The following is a 19,424-nucleotide window of genomic DNA, read 5'->3' as shown; positions in this document are numbered from 1 at the left end:
CAAAATTAATAAAACAAAATAAACATTTATACAAACAAACATTGTAAGGGCTCGTAAGTCAAACGAGAAGGGATAAGTCGCGAAACGATTTAGGCTGTCCCGGAAAACGCATCAGGGCAACGGCAAACTTGCCGTTGAAATAAGTGGTATAATAGGACTCCAGGTGAAGGACCACTTTAAAAAAACCTAACGCGCCATTAGTGAAACCTCCAGGGTGGCGTGGAAATTCGCTATTAGATATTCTGTTATATCCCAGCAAACACAATGTTACACGTACATGTACATGTTACATGTAATATGTAAAAATGTTTACTAGAATTATACAACATGTTAGAACTTTAATGAAGAGTATTAAGTCGTTTAATAAAAAGCGCCCTTTAATAAAAAGCGCATATCAACCATAGCCATTGTAACACCAATGTAACGCCAATGAAATGTGCTACTAGGGTATGGTCACCCTAGCTGCAACCCCTTAATAGGAAAACTCTTCGTGTATAACACTCAAGAGAGTACGGTGTTAAAGAACGCGCAATTTGAAAATTTCGGTTCTCTTAAGTGGTATATACGAGTGTTATACACATTATACACGAAGGGTATTAAGGAGTTGCAGTTTAACCCTTTGCTGTCCGCGCAGTTTTCACCATTTCGTTGCAACTGGTCCGCGCTACATTCACAGTTTCGTACCAGCCAGTTCGTCTAAGTCTTCATCATTTTGGCCATCATATTGAATTACTCTTTAAAATTCATGTCAATATCAGCCATATAATCACTGTCACTGCTTTCAAATTCATTGTCATGTACAGTTCTACATAGTGTTATGTTTGCCTTAGTTTGTTATTTTAGGATGAGATCGGTCATCAAGATTAGATAAGGCAGGTATGAGGAAATATACGTCGTGGTCTCTATTACGATTATTCATATAAAATAATACAACTATATATATTGTGGCACGTAACAATCGTCATACTTCACTTCAAAATCATCCCTAGAATTATCCTCAGATCATTCGCCGGTAATAATTACCCTATCCAATAAAATCGCTGATAAAATTAAACAACATACTTTACACAACAACAAGACAAACTGGGCATTCTTTAAGCAACGTCATAGACTATGTAAAAACCGATATCAAACTCAAAACATAAGAAGCCATAATCTTTCGAAAAAAAAATTCTTATGGCAATTTCGACTTTGAAAATACTTTTTAACTGCACTACACATTCCAACTGTACCCCACGGTAGGTTTGAAACTACTAAAACTAAGCTCTTGCTTTCAAGAGGCGTAGCCTATTCGGGATATGCTACACCGCAGTTCTTATCTTATCTCTTTTAGCGTTCGACGAAGACTCTGTCAACATAGAACGTGTAGAGCGAAACATTATGTGGAACAGTCCTCCCTATATAACGTGTTGGAATGAAACGCTATATAGAGAGAACGTCCATATAGAACTCGCTGGAACGAAACGCTGTGTCGAGTGATGCTCATAAAACCGCAACGAGTTAAAAATCAAGTATTGCATTTTTTTTACTTCATTTCTGTGGCAATTTTATCCATCGAGGAGATTATGAAGTACACATGTGTTATATAACAGTTATTGGGTTAACAAGAAAGTAATTTCGGTTTTTTAGTGTGAAATAAAACTCAATTTTTTCTATACAAAAAATGAACTTTAATCGGTCAAATATTTTCTATCCTGTTCGATGAGCTTTTTCCATCTTTTTGGTAGCTTCATGATTCCGCGCTTATAGAACTGCTGGTCCTTATCAGCAAAAAACTCAACCAAGTGAGATTTGAGATCATCGTTGTTGTTTTGCGGATTGTAATATTGATGTATATTGTCTTGTATTTCTGATAATTCGTTTCCTAGCTTTGTCAATTCTTCAGAATGTTTTATAACCTTTCTGTTTTTTAAGTGGGATATTTTATTATTATTTATTGTCCTAGTCTCGTTGACTGCAGGAAGGGTTAAATTAAACTTCGGCGCGTAAATTTGAATTACTCGTGTCTCAATGCGCTCTTGTGTTTGTAAGGTGACGCTACTTATTGTAAATGTACACGGTACGTGTGTCTGAATTAGACTTATTTTTGAGATTTTAGTCACGTAATCCGTTCGATTTTTACAACGTGCCTCTATTGTTTGTTCCTCGTGTGTTGCGACTAATCACGCATTGGTATTTTCTAAAGCTATTATGATAGGGTGGGTTTAGCTCGTTTTTATCTAACACTAGGTAAGTGTGCTCTGCAGTTTCTTCTTTGCAATTTATATATGGACCGTGACTTCAGTCTGTGTCACGATGTCGAATCGATCAGTAAGTACATGTGTTCATATACTATATCTCTCTTTTTTTTTAATTATATTTTCTCTCTTTTGATGTATGTATAAACAATATTGTATGTGTGTGTGTAGAATTTGATAGGAATTATCGTCGAAGTCGACGCTTGGGCTGGACGTCGCCGAGTGACCATTTTTTGGGCCCTCGATCTGGAGGTGCGGCCAATTACACCGAGGCTGGCGGTGTTGAGGTGACCCCGAAACCTCTCTATCTTCGTTCCGAGTACTCCACCCGGTTCACCGTCGCAGTCCTCAGACTGGTGAGTTTATTTAATTTTCGATAAATAATTTAAGTCTATTCGCGTGCGTACGTGGGTAGACCGACCTTTTTTAATTGTATAGTTGACGTCGGAATTTCTCGCTAGGACCTCGTATGGTCCGAGCCACATCGCGTCTAACTTTTTGGAGCGTCCCCGTAGCACGGTTTCGTCGTGGAGTAGGACTTTGTCCCCTACATGGAACTCATTTGGTTTCGTTTTCCTATCGTAACACCTCTTTATTTTTTCTTTTTCCTCTTTGAGGTTTTCTTTGGCGATCTTGTTTGTTGCTCGTAAACGTTCCTTTATTTCCTGCGTATAATCGTCAATAGTGTAGGTGGGTTTAGGCGGTGATAGGAGTGTAGACAGTATCTTCGCGCGGTGTCCGTAGACTAATTCGTAGGAGGTAAATCCCGTACTTGTATGCGGTTTCGTGTTATATGTGAACATTGCGTAGGGAACCCATTCGTCCCAATTCGTTTGATCCGCGTCTATATAATGACGTAGATACTCAGCTAACGTTCGATGCGATCGTTCGAGCGCGCCATTGCTTTGCGGGTGATATGCCGTCGTTTGTATTTTCTCTATCCTTAGGAGTTTGCATGTATTTTTGAACATGCTACTCAAAAAATTCGTACCTTGATCGGTGAGGATCTTTGTAGGTATCCCGTACTTTAATACTATTTTTGTCACGAATTCTTTCGCGATAGTATGCCTTTCTTGGTTTGGTATCGCCATTGCTTTAGAAAATTTCGTCAGGTTATCCTGGAACGTTAATAGATATTTGTTCCCATTTTGGGTTGTCGTTAGAGGTCCTACTATGTCTAACGCACACTTTTCGAATGGCTGATCAGGTGTGTCAGTCAATACTAGAGGTGACTTTGGCCGCTGTGTCAATTTATTTTTTTTGACAAGGTTCACATTTACTTATGTAATTTTTTATATCGGGATTAGTAGGCGTTCGGCTGATTATTAGCTTCGCACTCTTATGTTTTATTTCGGACGTTTTCGCTCGCTCGCATTCGTCGATAATTATGAGGGAAGCATCGGACGCATCTTCCGCTTTGTCAAATTGGGTGACTCTATTTGCTTGGTCGGGTAAATCAAATTCTTCCTCAGAAGAGGAATAATATTCTAGGTTTTTTTGAACGCGTTCCGCGATATCTTGTACAGCTGACTCAGCAAGGTGTAATAATTTAACCGTAGGAATCTGCGTGGGTTGCCTAATAGAGTTTAAAGCGGGTTCACTATGCAGCCACGATTTGTTTTTTAAATGTGCGTACGACTCGAGATGTCCCTCTGACATTCGCAATAATTACTTGATACAATTATCGTAATTCGTTTTTCGACTTACATTAGCGCATACTGTATGTTGCTGTACTGCGAACGGCTCGAACTGGCTGGCGTCTGGACGGTGATACTGTTGCGGTAGGTCGGTACCTCGGTGTCGCAGTCTCGCTGTCGTTCTCGGGTCCGATGTCGCGATCTCCGTTGTTCAGCTGGTCGTTGCCCCTGGTCGGTTCTCCAGTAGTTGATGTTCGCGTTGACGGCTTGGGCTTTCCTCTCCTTGGTGAGCTTTTCCGAGGACGATACTGCTTGGTGCCTCTCTATGGGTCGGCAGTTTTCCGTCAGTCTCGGCTCCACTTTGGTAGTTGTCGTAATACGATTTTTCTGGCGGCTGTTCTGGTTGACTGCTGCACTCGTTGGTGACGCTCCTTCAGTGTGTTTCGAGCCTCTTATTCATTCACTCTCCTCCTTGACTTTACCACTGTTTTCTGTGAAATATTTCACTAATATTTCTCGTTTTTTGTTTCAGATGCAGGTTTATTGTCAATCTTTCAAAACAATCCCACCGTTGCCACCAATTTGTTGCGGGATCGGAAACGAAGCAGTGGTGAAGGAGGTATTTTAATAAAACTTTTATTTTGGAAAGGAGTCTTACTGACTTAATCCTTTGTTAGCGTGTTACAAAATGTAGTCTTAGATATAGAAACGTCTGGTTCGGTCGGCCGGTGGACTGGTTCTCTCTTCCTTCGGTGACGGCAGTCGATTTATAGACTCGTCGCCCAAGGAATCTTGCAAATTTAGCGGAAACATCACGCCACTTGCGATCTTCGTTCATGCAGACCATGCATTCTTTGCCAATTGCCTTTTTTGGACTCCCGCTGTGTGATCATTTTTGCACTCCGTGTTAAAATTGACCATAAACCAACAGTTGTAAAAATTACACGGAATTTATTTCTATAGTAACATAAGAGTGTTAACTACCAAATCTGAAAAGAAAATAATTATAACATTGACAGAACAATAACGACACAAACATAACGCTATCTATTAGCACAAACCGAAATTACTTTCTTGCCAACCCAATATATGTTGAGTAGGAAATTACAACTAAGATATACGTTATATGTAATATTGTGTTTGCTGGGTTTCGAACATTTTGTCCGCTTCCAAACTGTAGTTTCGATAGAAACTGTTTTACTTCTAAAGCCCGTATCAGGCTACGGATTGGGATTGAGTATTGGATTGAAATTTATTCAATCAGAGCTAAGTTTACTATATTTGAGATTATTTTTTAATTGGTCATATTTCGATCCAATTCCAATCTACAGTCTAATATGGGCTTAATGGGGTTCAAATGACTGGTTAGGCTGCGGTGGTGCGCCTCTCGCTGAAAGAGGCATATGTACAAAAAGCTGCGCAATGCCGAGTTGCACACATGCAACTAACCAGTAAGTCCATCATCTAGCGTCCAAGTCGCGAACCCCGGGCAATGTGACCTTGTATAGTGGTCATAGCAGATAGATGATGGGCGAAAGGCGATACTCTCGCGCCTAAAAACAAGAGTAACCTGTAAACACTCCAACGATACAATAAGCGGCCTAGGAAGCTACATCAGAAGACGATAATAATAATAATTCTAGTAACAATGGTGTTATTATTATCGTCTTCTGGTGTAGCTTTCCAGGCCGCTTGTTGTACGCAATCGTTGAAGTGTTCGAAGACTTATATAATTTCTTCTTATCTTTTGAGTTTGATATCGGTTTTTACATGGTCTATGATCCGTTGCTTACAGAATGCCCAGTTTGTTTTGTTGTGTAGAGTACGCTGTTTAATTTTATCAGCGATTTTATTGGATAGGGTAATTATTACCGGCGAAAGATCTGAAGATAATTCTAGGGATGATTTTGAAGTGAAGTATGACTTATTTATTCCCTTAACAATAGCAAAGTCAATAAAGTCTGGAATTTTCTTTTTATCTGTAGGCCAATAAGTCGATTTACCAGTAGAAATATGTTTTAAGTTCAAGTCTTTCATTGCTTTCCAAAGTTCACGTTCTTTAGCTAGATTTTGTATCGATCCCTACCGTATGTGCTTAGCATTAAAGTTCCCTGCGGCAATAAATCTATAACTTAAGGTGCTAAAAAGTGCCTTGTACCGTTCATGATTGATTTTGTGTTTTGGGGGACTATAAATGGCTGATATAGTGATAGGACCCAGCCGGTCTTCGACTATTACGTTTGTAACCTATAGATATTCTTCTTGATACATATTTGTTTCATAGTGTTTGATTTTACTTCTTATATTAAATTAGAGCTGTTCCACCAAGCGCGGTACCGTCGGAATGATTCGTATGATAAATGTTATATCCAGGAATACGTAATTAGCTCCTGCTCGATGTGTGATGTGTTTCTGGTATTAATGCAATATCTATTATATACTTTTTAGGAAGTATTTTAGTTCTTTTAATAGCCCATTCTGTCGTGATGCTTCTATTGTGATAGCCCATTAGTATTCCAAATACATATTTTAATAATGGGTTCATTAATACACACACAAGTCAAAAACGCACAAGTCATAATACGCACAAGTGTGTGTGTGTGTGTGATCATGTTTGCGTGCGAGTGTGGATATCTAAGAATGATAAAATACATATTTTATTGGGTGAAGGTTTTTATTGGTATGAAGGTGTTCGAAAACATGTCTTCCTTTTTGGGTACATAAACACTACCTTTCGTAAAAATTGTTATCAACTCTTTCAAGCACAGCTGGCGTTATGTTCCTAAATACATTACGAATGCGTTCTTGCATATTTTCAACAGTCGTTGGCTTTATCTTGCATAAATCACATTCGAATACGATCACATTCGAATATATGAAGAGGGACATTTTCTGAAAGAATCAGCAATTGATTTTGCCAAAAATTCAAATAATTTTGCCCACTAACGTTATCTTGAAAAAAAAATGGATCAATAATATGATCTCCCATTATATCTGTTTGATTGACAGACTATTGCCTTTGCAATTCATCACTCCGTTGCCAATGTGGATTTCTTTGAAAATAATAATGGCAATTATGTCTATGGACGTCTCCATTGTTACGAAATTTGGTTTCATCAGAAGAAAGCATATTATAAAAGAATAACGGATTTTGTCTTATTTGATTTTCAGCTTAATTACAAAATTTTACGGATAAAATCTTTGTGTTTTAATGCTTAGGTCAAATAAATACGACACGGATTAAATTCATAAGAATGAAATAACTCGACTAGCGAAGTTCGTAAAAATATTCCTTAATTCAGCGTGTTATCATTTAATAAATGTTTACACTCTATGTGTGTAAAAAAGTTCGAAAAAATATTTTGTATACGTCGCAAAAGCAATTTTACTCGTACTCTTTGGAACTCCTTTTCACTAATTTTGAAATACAATAATTCTGCAATACTTTTTCAAATTTGCTAATCGTGTTATTTCATTCCTTTTATATAATCAAGTACATCATATTGATTCATTTTGATGCCATAGCATTGTTTTCGGTTTCTTGGAAGTACTTTTCATCAATTCTGAATATAACAGGACCATTCGCCACAGGAAATCGTTGATATGATTCGTATCATAGGTGAGACTGGGAGCAATTATAAGTTTGCAAAAAGATTATATGCCGAAAGATTTCCTGATAGACGATATTCAACGCAAGTGACAATAAAATTGACAATAAATAATATATTAATAAAATAGACGTATAAAATAAATAAATAAAATAAATAAATATGACGTTGAATATCGTCTATCAGGAAATCTTTCGGTATATAATCTTTCTGCAATCTTATAATTACTCCCAGTTTCACTTATGATACGTATCATATCAACGACAGAGCGGAAAGAGTTGATTTAAAGAGAAAACGTTGACTACTTCGACGACTGGAACGGCCCGCGCGGCAAGGTAACCTCAGTGAGCCGCTTGATCTTCGACGAGAGCCCGACGAGACCGCCACGCACTTACCACTGTGAGTAGGGTGACTATATTCCAGTCATAAAAAAAGAGTAAAAGACGGGTGAAAAAAGTATATAAAAGAGTACTAATTACGGTCCTAAAAAGGTACAGTAAGTAGAATCACAAAATCATATAAAAGTCAAGGTGACGTCAAATAATATAAAAATTATGTCATTTGGACATCAAAATGATTTTGTATTTTATCTGGGACAATGATGAATGGATTACTAGATATAATATTTAAAATAAAACATAGTGGGTGCTAAATAAACTGAGAAATATTAGTCGAACACATATATGTTATTTTATTATATTATTAAGATATTTTATAATTATATTTTGCACTACTTCGTACAATTACAATTTCGGTTTTCACTGTTGTCGTTACCAAAGAGCGGACATTAGCACCGTTTTCCGCACTCACAATGCCAGAACGCACGCCACGTGCCAGTGTCGATTATGCTGCACGATTTATAGTAGCGCGGCACCGTTGCGCTACTATATTTCTACTGCACATAATCGATATTGGCGATCGCGGCGCTCAAATGCTGTGAGTGATGAAAACGTCACCGAAGTCTGCTCTCTGGTCATTATCGACGAATTATAATTAACATTACGAGAAAGGAGTACAAGAGTACGATACGTAAAAAGTAGAAAGTACTCTTTTTACCACCTTAAAAAGAGTACATATACTCTTAAAAGAGTATATATGGTCACCCTAACCATGAGGGCAAGTCGCGACACGCGCGGTGGTGAAAGTGCAGGAGGTGCGAAGTCACACTGATCGTTATCATCGAGAGACCCGCTTGAGTGACCCTGACCGAAAAGACCGAGTGGCTGATTCCGGGATCGAGAACGACTACAGGCGGGATTCGCAGGAAGTCGACAGGCGCGAGCAGTTCGAGTCCGAGGAGGAGGGTTTCGTCAGCCAGCAGTGCATCAAACATGACGGCATACCGATCGCCGAACGTGAACCTGACGCCGTCCGAGCAGCGGAAATGCGACAAGTACGCGAACGATGTGACCAAGCAGCCACTGGTCGAAACGACCAGTTAATCTAAACATACGGACGGTACGGCGAATAATTCGCTGTTGAAGTTGAAAGTGTTGTAAGTTCGTGTTTGTTGTGTTCGCTGTTGAAAGTGTTGTAAATTCGTGTAAATTTGTTGTGTTAGAAATTCGGACAAGTAAAACAAGACGAATCTCGGGACGGTTCGTCGAAGACAAGGAAAGCATGCTGGCCACCCGTGATCATGCGTAGCGCGACACGCGTAGTACTCCAGGCTCGAGCGACAAAGGATTCGGATAATAACAAAGTTTATCTCGTGTTTGGCGCATTGTTACCGCTTCGTTGTTTTGAAAACTTATAAAAACCTTATAAGACCTCGCGCTCTGTAACTCACTGGATCCTCCACCAAAATAATCTCCACCGGTCCTCGCATTCAAGTCTGAGCGGAACACGGCTTTGTCGCGGGCTCGCCGAAAAACACACAAGCCAGAGTTTACAACTATAGAAAAAAAGCAATATCGGTCAGTGATTCGATTCTTTTTTTTGGATGGGAAAATATGTGAGGAACACAAAGTGAAGTTGCATACCGTTTATAAGGACCACCTTCGAGGACTACTACCAGATATTGATTAAATGAACACGAGTCCGATGAAATCAACAGGCCTTTCTACGACAAGCCCGATAGCAGCAACACCAATACACCTCGATTGTGTTCGTGGACATTTACAGCCGCGGCAGGGCCAACTCTTGCAGGCGGGACAGCGTGAACTATTGTCATCGTCGAGGCAGAACGACCGCAGGGTCTTCAACAAGACGTCCAAGCTGAGCTGAGACCTCTTGGAATCCAAGATTAAGTCCAGGCTGTTAGCTAACAAGAACTATTCGCCGCCCAGAACAACTGCACGAACATGCCGATGAAGAAATCCGAGCTCATCGATAAGCCGATCGTGCTGTCGTCGGTCACGCCGAACCGAATCGCGTCTCCGAAACGCTACATCACGGAGACGTGCATCAACAGCAACGACGAGAAGTATATCTTCGAGAAGGAGATACACGAGGACAACGGCAAGGTATACGGATACGAGAAGAAGATCACCAACAAGATCCCGACCAACGGCTACCTCGACGGCCCAAAGCCGTGGAACGACTTCACGGTGGAGACCAGGACGGATAAGTACTGCGACAAGTACATCGTAGAGACAAGAACGCACGAGGGCTGTACCAACAATTTCGAGCCGTTCCTCAGCGAGCGCAGCAGGACCAGCTTGGATGACAGGTTTCACAGCAGCGGTAGCAGTCTTTTCAGAAACAACGGCAGTAGCCCTTACAAGTCGTTGGATTATCTGGTCAAAGAGAGAGACTTCGCCGCCAAGACGGCGAGTCAGCACTTCCGTAGCGGCTCGCGGTAGAACGAAGACAACGAACGGTTGTCGCCGATTATCGCCAAGAAGCCAACGAACGCAAGGTCTCCAAAAGTGACGACTTTCTCGACCGCGGCAGCGGCCGGCCGGCAGCCGAGTGCAAGGTCTACCTGCCGAAGATCAACCTGCCGAAAACTCACTTACCATGCGCAAAGAGCACTGCCCCAAGCTGGACAAGGATCCTAAGAAACCGCTCCTATGTTCGCACACGAGACTCGCGAGGCACAGTGACATCAATTGGGTGAGTCTATCTCCTTCTTTTTTATTTTTATTACTCGATGTACTCGAAGCCGTCCGTCAGCATCGACGCGCCGGAATAACCAACTCGGCCTCAGCCTCGACTGGCTTCGGGGTTATGTCGACATTGATTGATTGATTTCGGCACCTCGCTTTTCGACGACGCGATAATATGAGCCGTTAAAGGGACTTTATGGACCAGAACTTTCAGAAAATCGGAAAAAATTTTGTTACATATTTTTATAGGACAACATTTTAAGAATATGTCAGTGTAGTGATTTTTCGAAATTCGAAATATTAACGAAGTTATGAGCGATTTAACGTCCGACCGTTCGACGCTGTCAGGTACAGGTCTGAGTAAATAGAAACTTTTCGTTGTCGAAGGAACAGAACGGTTTCTTAATATCTTCGTCTGGTTTATCTTCGCGGTGATCGTTGCTCACGGTAAATAAGTTCTCATTTAACGCGTCTCTAGCGGATCGAGTGCCTGCTTGTACGGCAGGCAAACCTCGCACTCGGCCGCCGGCCGGCCGTTGTCGCGGTCGAGAAAGCCGTCACTCTTGGAGACTTTCCGTTCGTTGAGCTTCTTGGCGAAAATCGGCGGCAACAGTCTCGTCAAAAGCGGCTCGTCGTCTTCGTTCTGCCGCGAGCCGTATGTTTTAGTCATCGTTTACAGGTTCTTTTTAAAATTTCAAAATATATATTATGCATTTAATATGTTATTTATATTGTTCGGACTTGATTTTCGTACTTAACGTGCCCGAATGTCGGAATCGTCCATGAATTGAATTCGCGAGGCGCGAATGATGTGTTCCCGACGAATAACAAGAAAGAAACAGGTAAGAGAAATAAAAACGCGAAAAGAGAACTTTAACATAAAATGAATCTTAAAACTAATAGTTTATTCTATCGTTATGACGTACACAATCTGTTGGACAATAAGTTAATAAATAAATTTGAGACAGGAAATGATGCAGTTGCGTTTTAAATTGAATCAGCGATACAGAGAGTTCTCCGACAGGGAGTGAGCTTGGAAAAGATGAATTAATAAATAAATTTGAAACAGAAAATGATGCAGTTGCGTTTTAAATTGAATCAGTAATACAGAGAGTTCTCCGACAGGGAGTGAGCTTGGAAAAGATGAATTAATAAATAAATTTGAAACAGAAAATGATGCCAGTTGCGTTTTAAATTGAATCAGTAATACAGAGAGTTCTCCGACAGGGAGTGAGCTTGGAAAAGATAAATTAATAAATAAATTTGAAACAGAAAATGATGCAGTTGCGTTTTAAATTGAATCAGTAATACAGAGAGTTCTCCGACAGGGAGTGAGCTTGGAAAAGATAAATTAATAAATAAATTTGAAACAGAAAATGATGCAGTTGCGTTTTAAATTGAATCAGTAATACAGAGAGTTCTCCGACAGGGAGTGAGCTTGGAAAAGATAAATTAATAAATAAATTTGAAACAGAAAATGATGCAGTTGCGTTTTAAATTGAATCAGTAATACAGAGAGTTCTCCGACAGGGAGTGAGCTTGGAAAAGATAAATTAATAAATAAATTTGAAACAGAAAATGATGCAGTTGCGTTTTAAATTGAATCAGTAATACAGAGAGTTCTCCGACAGGGAGTGAGCTTCGAAAAGATATAGAAAATTACCGACGAGGAAAGAAGGAAAGAAGCGTAAGTTTTCCTAGCAAGATGCAAAACGAGAGGCTTTTGAATCTATTTCGATAAACGTTAAACTAAAGGAGAGAGAAAAGGAAAAAAATCAGTTTGAAACGTGATTTGATTATTCGTTCAAGTTCGCTCGCGAACCGACGCGCGACGTACGTGCGTTCAATGTTTATCTTTCGCGACAAATAATATCGGCGCGCGGTGCGTCAATCGACGCATAATCTTCACGTGAGCTAATGATCATATTCAGGTGACTGACGAATGTTACCTGTATGATAGTGTGACCGAAATTATTCTCGAAGATTCAAGACAATATTTTTCCGCATTAATCTTGAATCTCGAACATACATCAAACATTTGTTAGCTACGTTAATGAATATTTTACAAATTGTTGCCTACACAATAAGATAAAAAAATGTTTTATATTAAATATTCGTTAATTTAGTTGACATGATATTAATAACATTATTATAAGATGTTAATATGAATATTTCGTTAACATCTTAAGAAGATACGTAAACAATGATCAAACGTTAAAGTGAATAGAATAAATTCATTTGACTGAGAAATCGGAAGTAATTCCTAACCTATAAAATTGATATTATAAAAATAATTTACGTTTTTCAGTACTTACTGTCTTCTTTTTCCGTTTCCTTAATCTTTCTTAAATGTTCTTGCTTCAAACTAGAGAAAAAGATATTCTATCATCTTTTTGCACTGCTCAACCGATTTTCCTGTGCTGCGTGCAGTTTCCTTCCATGCATAATCTAGCATTAATCTGTTATGGACGGAATTCATTGGATACCATAGCAAACTTTTTCTTTATAAGAATCTATTAATTTCACTACTTGCTCTTGTAATCAGTTTATAGCCATCATCTGCCATGACTGCCAGATAAGAAATCAGATATAATTGAATAAAACGAAAGATCCTATGTTGTCAGATTGATGCAGAATCTCAGTAGGATAAGTCACATCTATATTCATACTTATCCGTATTACGTATCCGTATCATATATCATTTCTTTCGATGTTTCGCCGTGTTACGTCCTGGAGGAGGAACGCAACTTGACGCTTGCTTTCACAAGCTCCGACGTACTCGCAAGTCTGCGGTACAGATCGGTACAGATCAAACATCGGAATGACCCCTTTATCTGGCACGGACGTACGTCGGTGATCCTTTATTTAGGTCAAGGAACTGAATCCTTTTACCTGGGATAGGACCGTGAGCGACAGTTGAGGGAAGGGAGAATTTTTATTGTGAATAATTAGTTGGAAAACGAGATTGGCTTATAATTACCGTTACGTTCTAGAGGAGGAGCGCAACTTTTTCGTTCGCAGAAAAGACGAACCTCGTTCGTACACGTGTGCCAGGGAACGGGTCAGGAATCCGACGGGTCCCTTTACTCGCTCGCTGACGTACGACGAGCGTTTTTCCGTCTTTCCGTCAGGGATGCGAATTCCTTTACTGGGGATAGGACCATGAGGCAACTGTTGGAAGGTGGGGTTGTAGGAATGATTTTGAAATTATTTGATTGAAAATAGACTATTAACAGATTTATTAATCTCTTATCACGTATACCGTCTCGAAAAGGTGGAGGACTCGATGGATGGATACCACAGAATAATGGCCCACTAAAACCGGATTTCAAAGAGAGTGGAATTAATAAAAATGGCGGTAGGAGAGGTTGAGAATGAAGAAAATAAAAANTAATATAATATATTTTAAAAAATTTAATATAAATTAAATTGTAGAATGAAGTTTAAAAGTTAATTGAAGTGCTTCTTTAGTGGAATAGGCCTATTGGGGATACCACTTAAAAAAAAACGCATCGGCAATAGTACTCTTAGGTGATGTGGAATCTATTGATACATTATAATTTTAATAATATACATTATAATTTTACATAATAATTACATTATAATTACATTATAATTTTACATATACATTATAATTTTAATAATATAAATATATTGTTAGCATATAAAATATTATATATAGAAAAGTTTTTTTGATAAAAACTTTTTATTAATTAAATCTCACAGTTATTATGATGTCAAGATCTCTCAAGGTGAGCATCGCAACCGTGTCAGTCGGTAATCCCGCCGGACGAATTGAAGCGGCAATAGGAAGTAAATAAATATAGCCCTTGAAGATCGTCTCCATTTAGCAAATAATTTCGAATATTACATTAGAGGAATATAACGAGACCAAAGAGATTGTTCGTATAACGGTTTCTCCTGTACTCTTGTATTACTACCGCCAGCGCAAAATAAAACTTGTTAGCTCTCTCAAAATTGGCGTGCAGATCTTTTGCCCAAAATCGACTCCCTTCGGATAATTCCTTCTCCGATTCAAAATATGTAAAAGCAACCGATCTCGTGCGGACAATCGATCACGGGAAGGTTTCTTTTTTTTTCGGAAATTAGCGGAAAATTTTAGCGTCGGCGACCCATTTCGCGAATTATACAGGATTGCCGTACCTGGCGCCCAACGTTCAAACATTAGCTTTCGAGCTGGGTCAGAAAGCCGACGGTAATTGACGCGAGAAATCGTCGCAAAACATAGAGAATACGTAATGCATTTAATCTCAGCGAGAAATAAGTCATCGATCGACATCGAAACAATGTCGAATGGACGTCGACTTGACGGTTTCGATGGCGATTCGACATTGTTTCGACGTCGATGAACGAGTTATTTTTCGAGTTATTATATGCTGCAACTTTTATCCTTTCGATATGCCGTTCACAAAATTTCTTTGAGTGAAATATAATAAAAAAATAAAAAAAAGAAAATAAGTCATCACCGAGTCACTCAAACTTTTTTTAGTTATGTGCAATAATTTTTAATAACTTTCCACTTATATAGAATGATTTTTCTGAATCATTCTGAATCATTCTGAATTATTGAGATTCTGAATTATCAAATGAGAATTTTCACTAAATATTGAAAAGTGAATCTGATATACATACAGTGAATTGCAAAACGATTTAGATACAATGAAGTTGAGCTAACTACATTGTCAAAATTATAAGTCATTACTACTGACAGACTTATTAAGTAATTTTATTATACAGGGTACACGATTTATCTGAAGACATTGAAATATCTCGAGAACTATGCATTGGATAAAAAAAAGTGGTTAATGAAAGTTGTTAGTCTCGAAGGGGGACATCCAATGATACCAAACTCGACCTCCCACCCCACCCTCTGGGGGTGGAGGTTGGGGGCAACTTTGAAATCTTAAATAGAAATCCCCATTTTTTATTGCAAATACGGATTCTACGCCACAAAATACATAAATTTTGTCCGAAACTTTTTTTTTGATTCGTGATAGATGGCGCTGTAATCGCAAAAAATTATATTTTCCGCAATTCTCCAGAAATAATCATTGGATTGAGAAATAAAAAATACCTGTTCAATATTTTTAAAGAACATAATAAAAGTTATTCCTCCCCATCCTCTCGGGGTATGGTGGGCGATGACGTTCAAATCTCAAATGGGAACCCGAATCGAAGAGAGAACTGCTCGACGCGCCACTGTGGGTGTATGGCGAACTACGGCTTATTATAAAAAATTGTTTCAATGAAAAAAATTGTTTCAATAAAAATTTCACGTACAATCTAATTCTGCAATGAAAAATGTGGGTCCCCATTTGAGATTTGAACGTCATCACCCACCATACCCCGAGAGGATGGGGAGGGATAACTTTTATTATGTTCTTTAAAAATATTGAACAGGTATTTTTTATTTCTCAATCCAATGATTATTTCTGGAGAATTGCGGAAAATATAATTTTTTGCGATTACAGCGCCATCTATCACGAATCAAAAAAAAAGTTTCGGACAAAATTTATGTATTTTGTGGCGTAGAATCCGTATCTGCAATAAAAAATGGGGATTTCTATTTAAGATTTCAAAGTTGCCCCAATCCCCACCCCCAGGGGGTGGGGTAGGAGGTCGAGTTTGATATCAGTGGATGTCCCCCTTCGAGACTAACAACTTTCATTAACCACTTTTTCTTATCCAATGCATAGTTCTCGAGATATTTCAATGTCTTCAGATAAATCGTGCACCCTGTATATTGCAGTGGAATATCGGAAAGAGCAAAGAGGTATATCGACGCGTACTCAGAGTGAGAAGTTGAAAATTTGTATTTAATCGTTCTTTTACAAAGCCGTACACTGACGTTATTCGCGAGCTCCAGTTCTACGCGGAAATTGTAAACGACCCGCAAGAAGTCGCAAGAAGTCTCATAAGAAGAGTCGTAAGAAGAGCGCACACTTTCTTTCGCAAGGTGACTTATATAACCGTCAAGACAATTCTCGATCAGTCCTTCAGATTCCTCATCGACGATTTCAGAAGGAATCCAGAAGGAATCGTCGATACCGCCTATTATTGAGTCGAGCAACAAAAACTGTTTACATTGACTCTCGTTGTCAGGCTACTCGATAATGTCGAGATGATCGCTCGCGATGTGAATCTGTAGATCGAGATTCTGCTTTCAATACTATTATTATTATTATTATTATTATTAAGTGTTCTTTACTATATTTTTAATAATATTATTATTGCAAAAGTTGCTCGGTAATGACTTTCAATTTTGCCAATTTCGTGAGCTTCCAACTTCATTGTGTCTAAACCTATTAGCAATGTATTGTAAACTCAAGATTTTTCAAAGTCATAAGTTGCATTTATTTATCGCATCTTTGGTAATTCAAGTTTGAATTATTTATTAAAATAATAAATAAAAAAATAATAATATAACAAATAACGTGTGTTAACCTTAAACTTATCTTTTTTAATATTCTTTTTAACTATCCTAACATTCTTTTATTAATTGCGTAAAAAAATATATTAAAGGAAAAATCCTCTTTATTGAACTATATGAAATGTAAAACTCTGAAAATGCCACTTCTGCTTTGAACACGTTCCCGCTTTTTCGATTAATGAACAATCATAAGAAAGAACAATCATAATAAATACAGCTAGAAACGCTCCCGGCAAGAAAATATTAAAAATATATAATGACTATCGATTTCTATCGATGTTGGGAATAATAAAGTATCAACGGCGTCGAATATATATCATCGTCACAGCACATATCACTAAATTAAATTAAACATTCGTTTGATTATTATGTTTTCTTATTATGTAAACTTGTTAGCGCTTCCCGTTGTTAGCGTTTCTCGTTGCTGTACAAAGTTCAGTACATGCTTTTCCGAATAAAGTATATATTAATTTCCTTGTAATTTATTAGACATCGTTTTAAACTGTAAAGTTAGTGCATGACATGCTATATAATAATAAGCAAATAATAGCATAATTTCGTTAATGTATGTGTCGTGTACGTAAATATCACTCTTTAACACTATAAGTATAAATAGAATAAAAATGACTTGTTACTTTGTTAACTTTGTATAAACATAACTGAAATATTTATAACAATGCACTTTATATTTTTTACTTATTCTTTTTGAATAAAATTGCAAAGAATAAATAAATAAATAAATATTTGCTCTCTCTCTCTCTCTCTCTTTTTCTCTCCCCTTTCTATAAACGTATCTTTCTAAAAATATCTTTTTAATCATTCAGAAGAAAATAGATCGTTAATCATCAGTAGTTTAGACCTTTCATTCTTTACGCACAGATAATTTAACATCATCTCGGTATCGAGCATGAAGCGATTAGTCGAATACTGACGGGCTTTAAAAAAGGCTCCGCCTACTCGAGCGGGGAACGTTTCGTATCATACGTACAGATACAGTGCGTAAAAGCCATTGGTTATGTTAAGAGAAAACTGCTTTGCAACTGTAGTAAAATTCGTGAATCCGACTGAAGTTCTCAGGCTATGTTTACAGTAGAAGTCGTAAAGTCGTAAAGTCGTAGATCCTAAGAAATTGACAAATTGAGAATTGATTGTGATTTGAAAAATTACAATAGATTTTTTCTGAACCGCATGGAAAATAATGAACTGTGTATTGGCCAATAGTCTTTTGAATTACAGCTTAATGATTTTAGGCCTCTATTGTAGACGATCCCTTAATCTTGGCTGAATCAAAGAGCATCTACTAATTATAATAAATTCACGAATTTTACAATAATTGTAAAACAACTTCTTCTATTGAACGCATCTATTGACGCAACTGTCTTGAAAAATATTTGCAAACAGCACTCGGTTTATTAACGCTGATGTGCTTCGGAAATCATTATAGCTTGTATCGAATAATAATTCGTAATGAACGTGCTATAATATTTTAACCTTTTCGATACGGCGGATACTCGTCGTATAGCGTGACTCAATGGTCCAAAAAAGGAATTATATCACTTTATTGATCAAGTCATAATATCCCACATTACTTCACTGCATAAAAAATCTTATTTCAAAAGTATTGTTTCGTATTTACGAAATTTTGTCATGAATTCTGCTTTGTAATAATCTTGGATTGGATCGGGGGTCAATATTTTTCAGTGCGATACGGAGAATAGAATGTGAAAATCTTGTATGCCTCTGCATCCAAAAACAAATAGCAGAAGTAAATTTTTTTTTAATGCATTTTTCGCATTTATTTGAATTCTATCTATTGCGATTGAATGCGAGGGACGTTTTGATTTAAGTAGATTCTTTTTAATGCGAAAGTTTATATTCGTTAAAATTTTGCCACTGAAAAGAGATTCAGGTACTTTTTAATGTAAAATTAAATATACTTCACTGTTTGACAACACAATTTTATAGACAAATGTTTATTAGTTTAATTAATAATTAGAAACGATTCCTTATAATATAAGAAAATTAAAATTTGTAAACATTTTGAATGAAAACATTCACCACTATCGTCTCATATTCAGTGCAATGAAATTTAATACAAACCAAAAGTTTTCAATTCCTTCGCTGGGGCCAGAAAACAAAATTAAGAAATATTGAAAAAATATAAATATTTTTTAATTCTTTTCGATCCGACATTTTATGCAGGATTGTTTTATTAAACAACCAGAATAAGGTGATACATACTGTTATATATGTTTACGTAAGGTGTTTTCATGTTTATAATGAGTTTTATTCGACTGTTTATTGAACGTTTATCCGATAAAAACAGGTATATTGTATCCACGTGGAATCTATACGTGGTTGACGTAAATGTATTGTCGTTTAATGCTCTGCAAAAAATGTTGGATTGAGAAGAATTAACAAGTATTGATATTTTTTAATAC

General features: G+C 37.6%; 1 protein-coding gene across 1 annotated transcript; it reads left to right on the top strand.

Annotated features, from left to right (window-relative positions):
* The first annotated feature begins 1,611 nt into the window (after positions 1–1,611).
* Positions 1,612–5,209, top strand: LOC112590214 (uncharacterized). Its single transcript, XM_025306096.1, has 3 exons — positions 1,612–2,310; positions 2,409–2,593; positions 4,407–5,209. Exons 1-3 carry the CDS (start codon positions 2,268–2,270, stop codon positions 4,500–4,502), a joined length of 324 nt encoding a protein of 107 aa, XP_025161881.1. The 5' UTR covers positions 1,612–2,267; the 3' UTR covers positions 4,503–5,209.
* The last annotated feature ends 14,215 nt before the right edge of the window (positions 5,210–19,424 follow it).

Source organism: Harpegnathos saltator, unplaced genomic scaffold (genome assembly GCF_003227715.2).
Source record: "Harpegnathos saltator strain DR-91 unplaced genomic scaffold, Hsal_v8.6 scaffold751, whole genome shotgun sequence".
Taxonomy (NCBI): Eukaryota; Metazoa; Arthropoda; class Insecta; order Hymenoptera; family Formicidae; genus Harpegnathos; species Harpegnathos saltator.
This window is presented reverse-complemented; position numbering and strand designations above follow the sequence as displayed.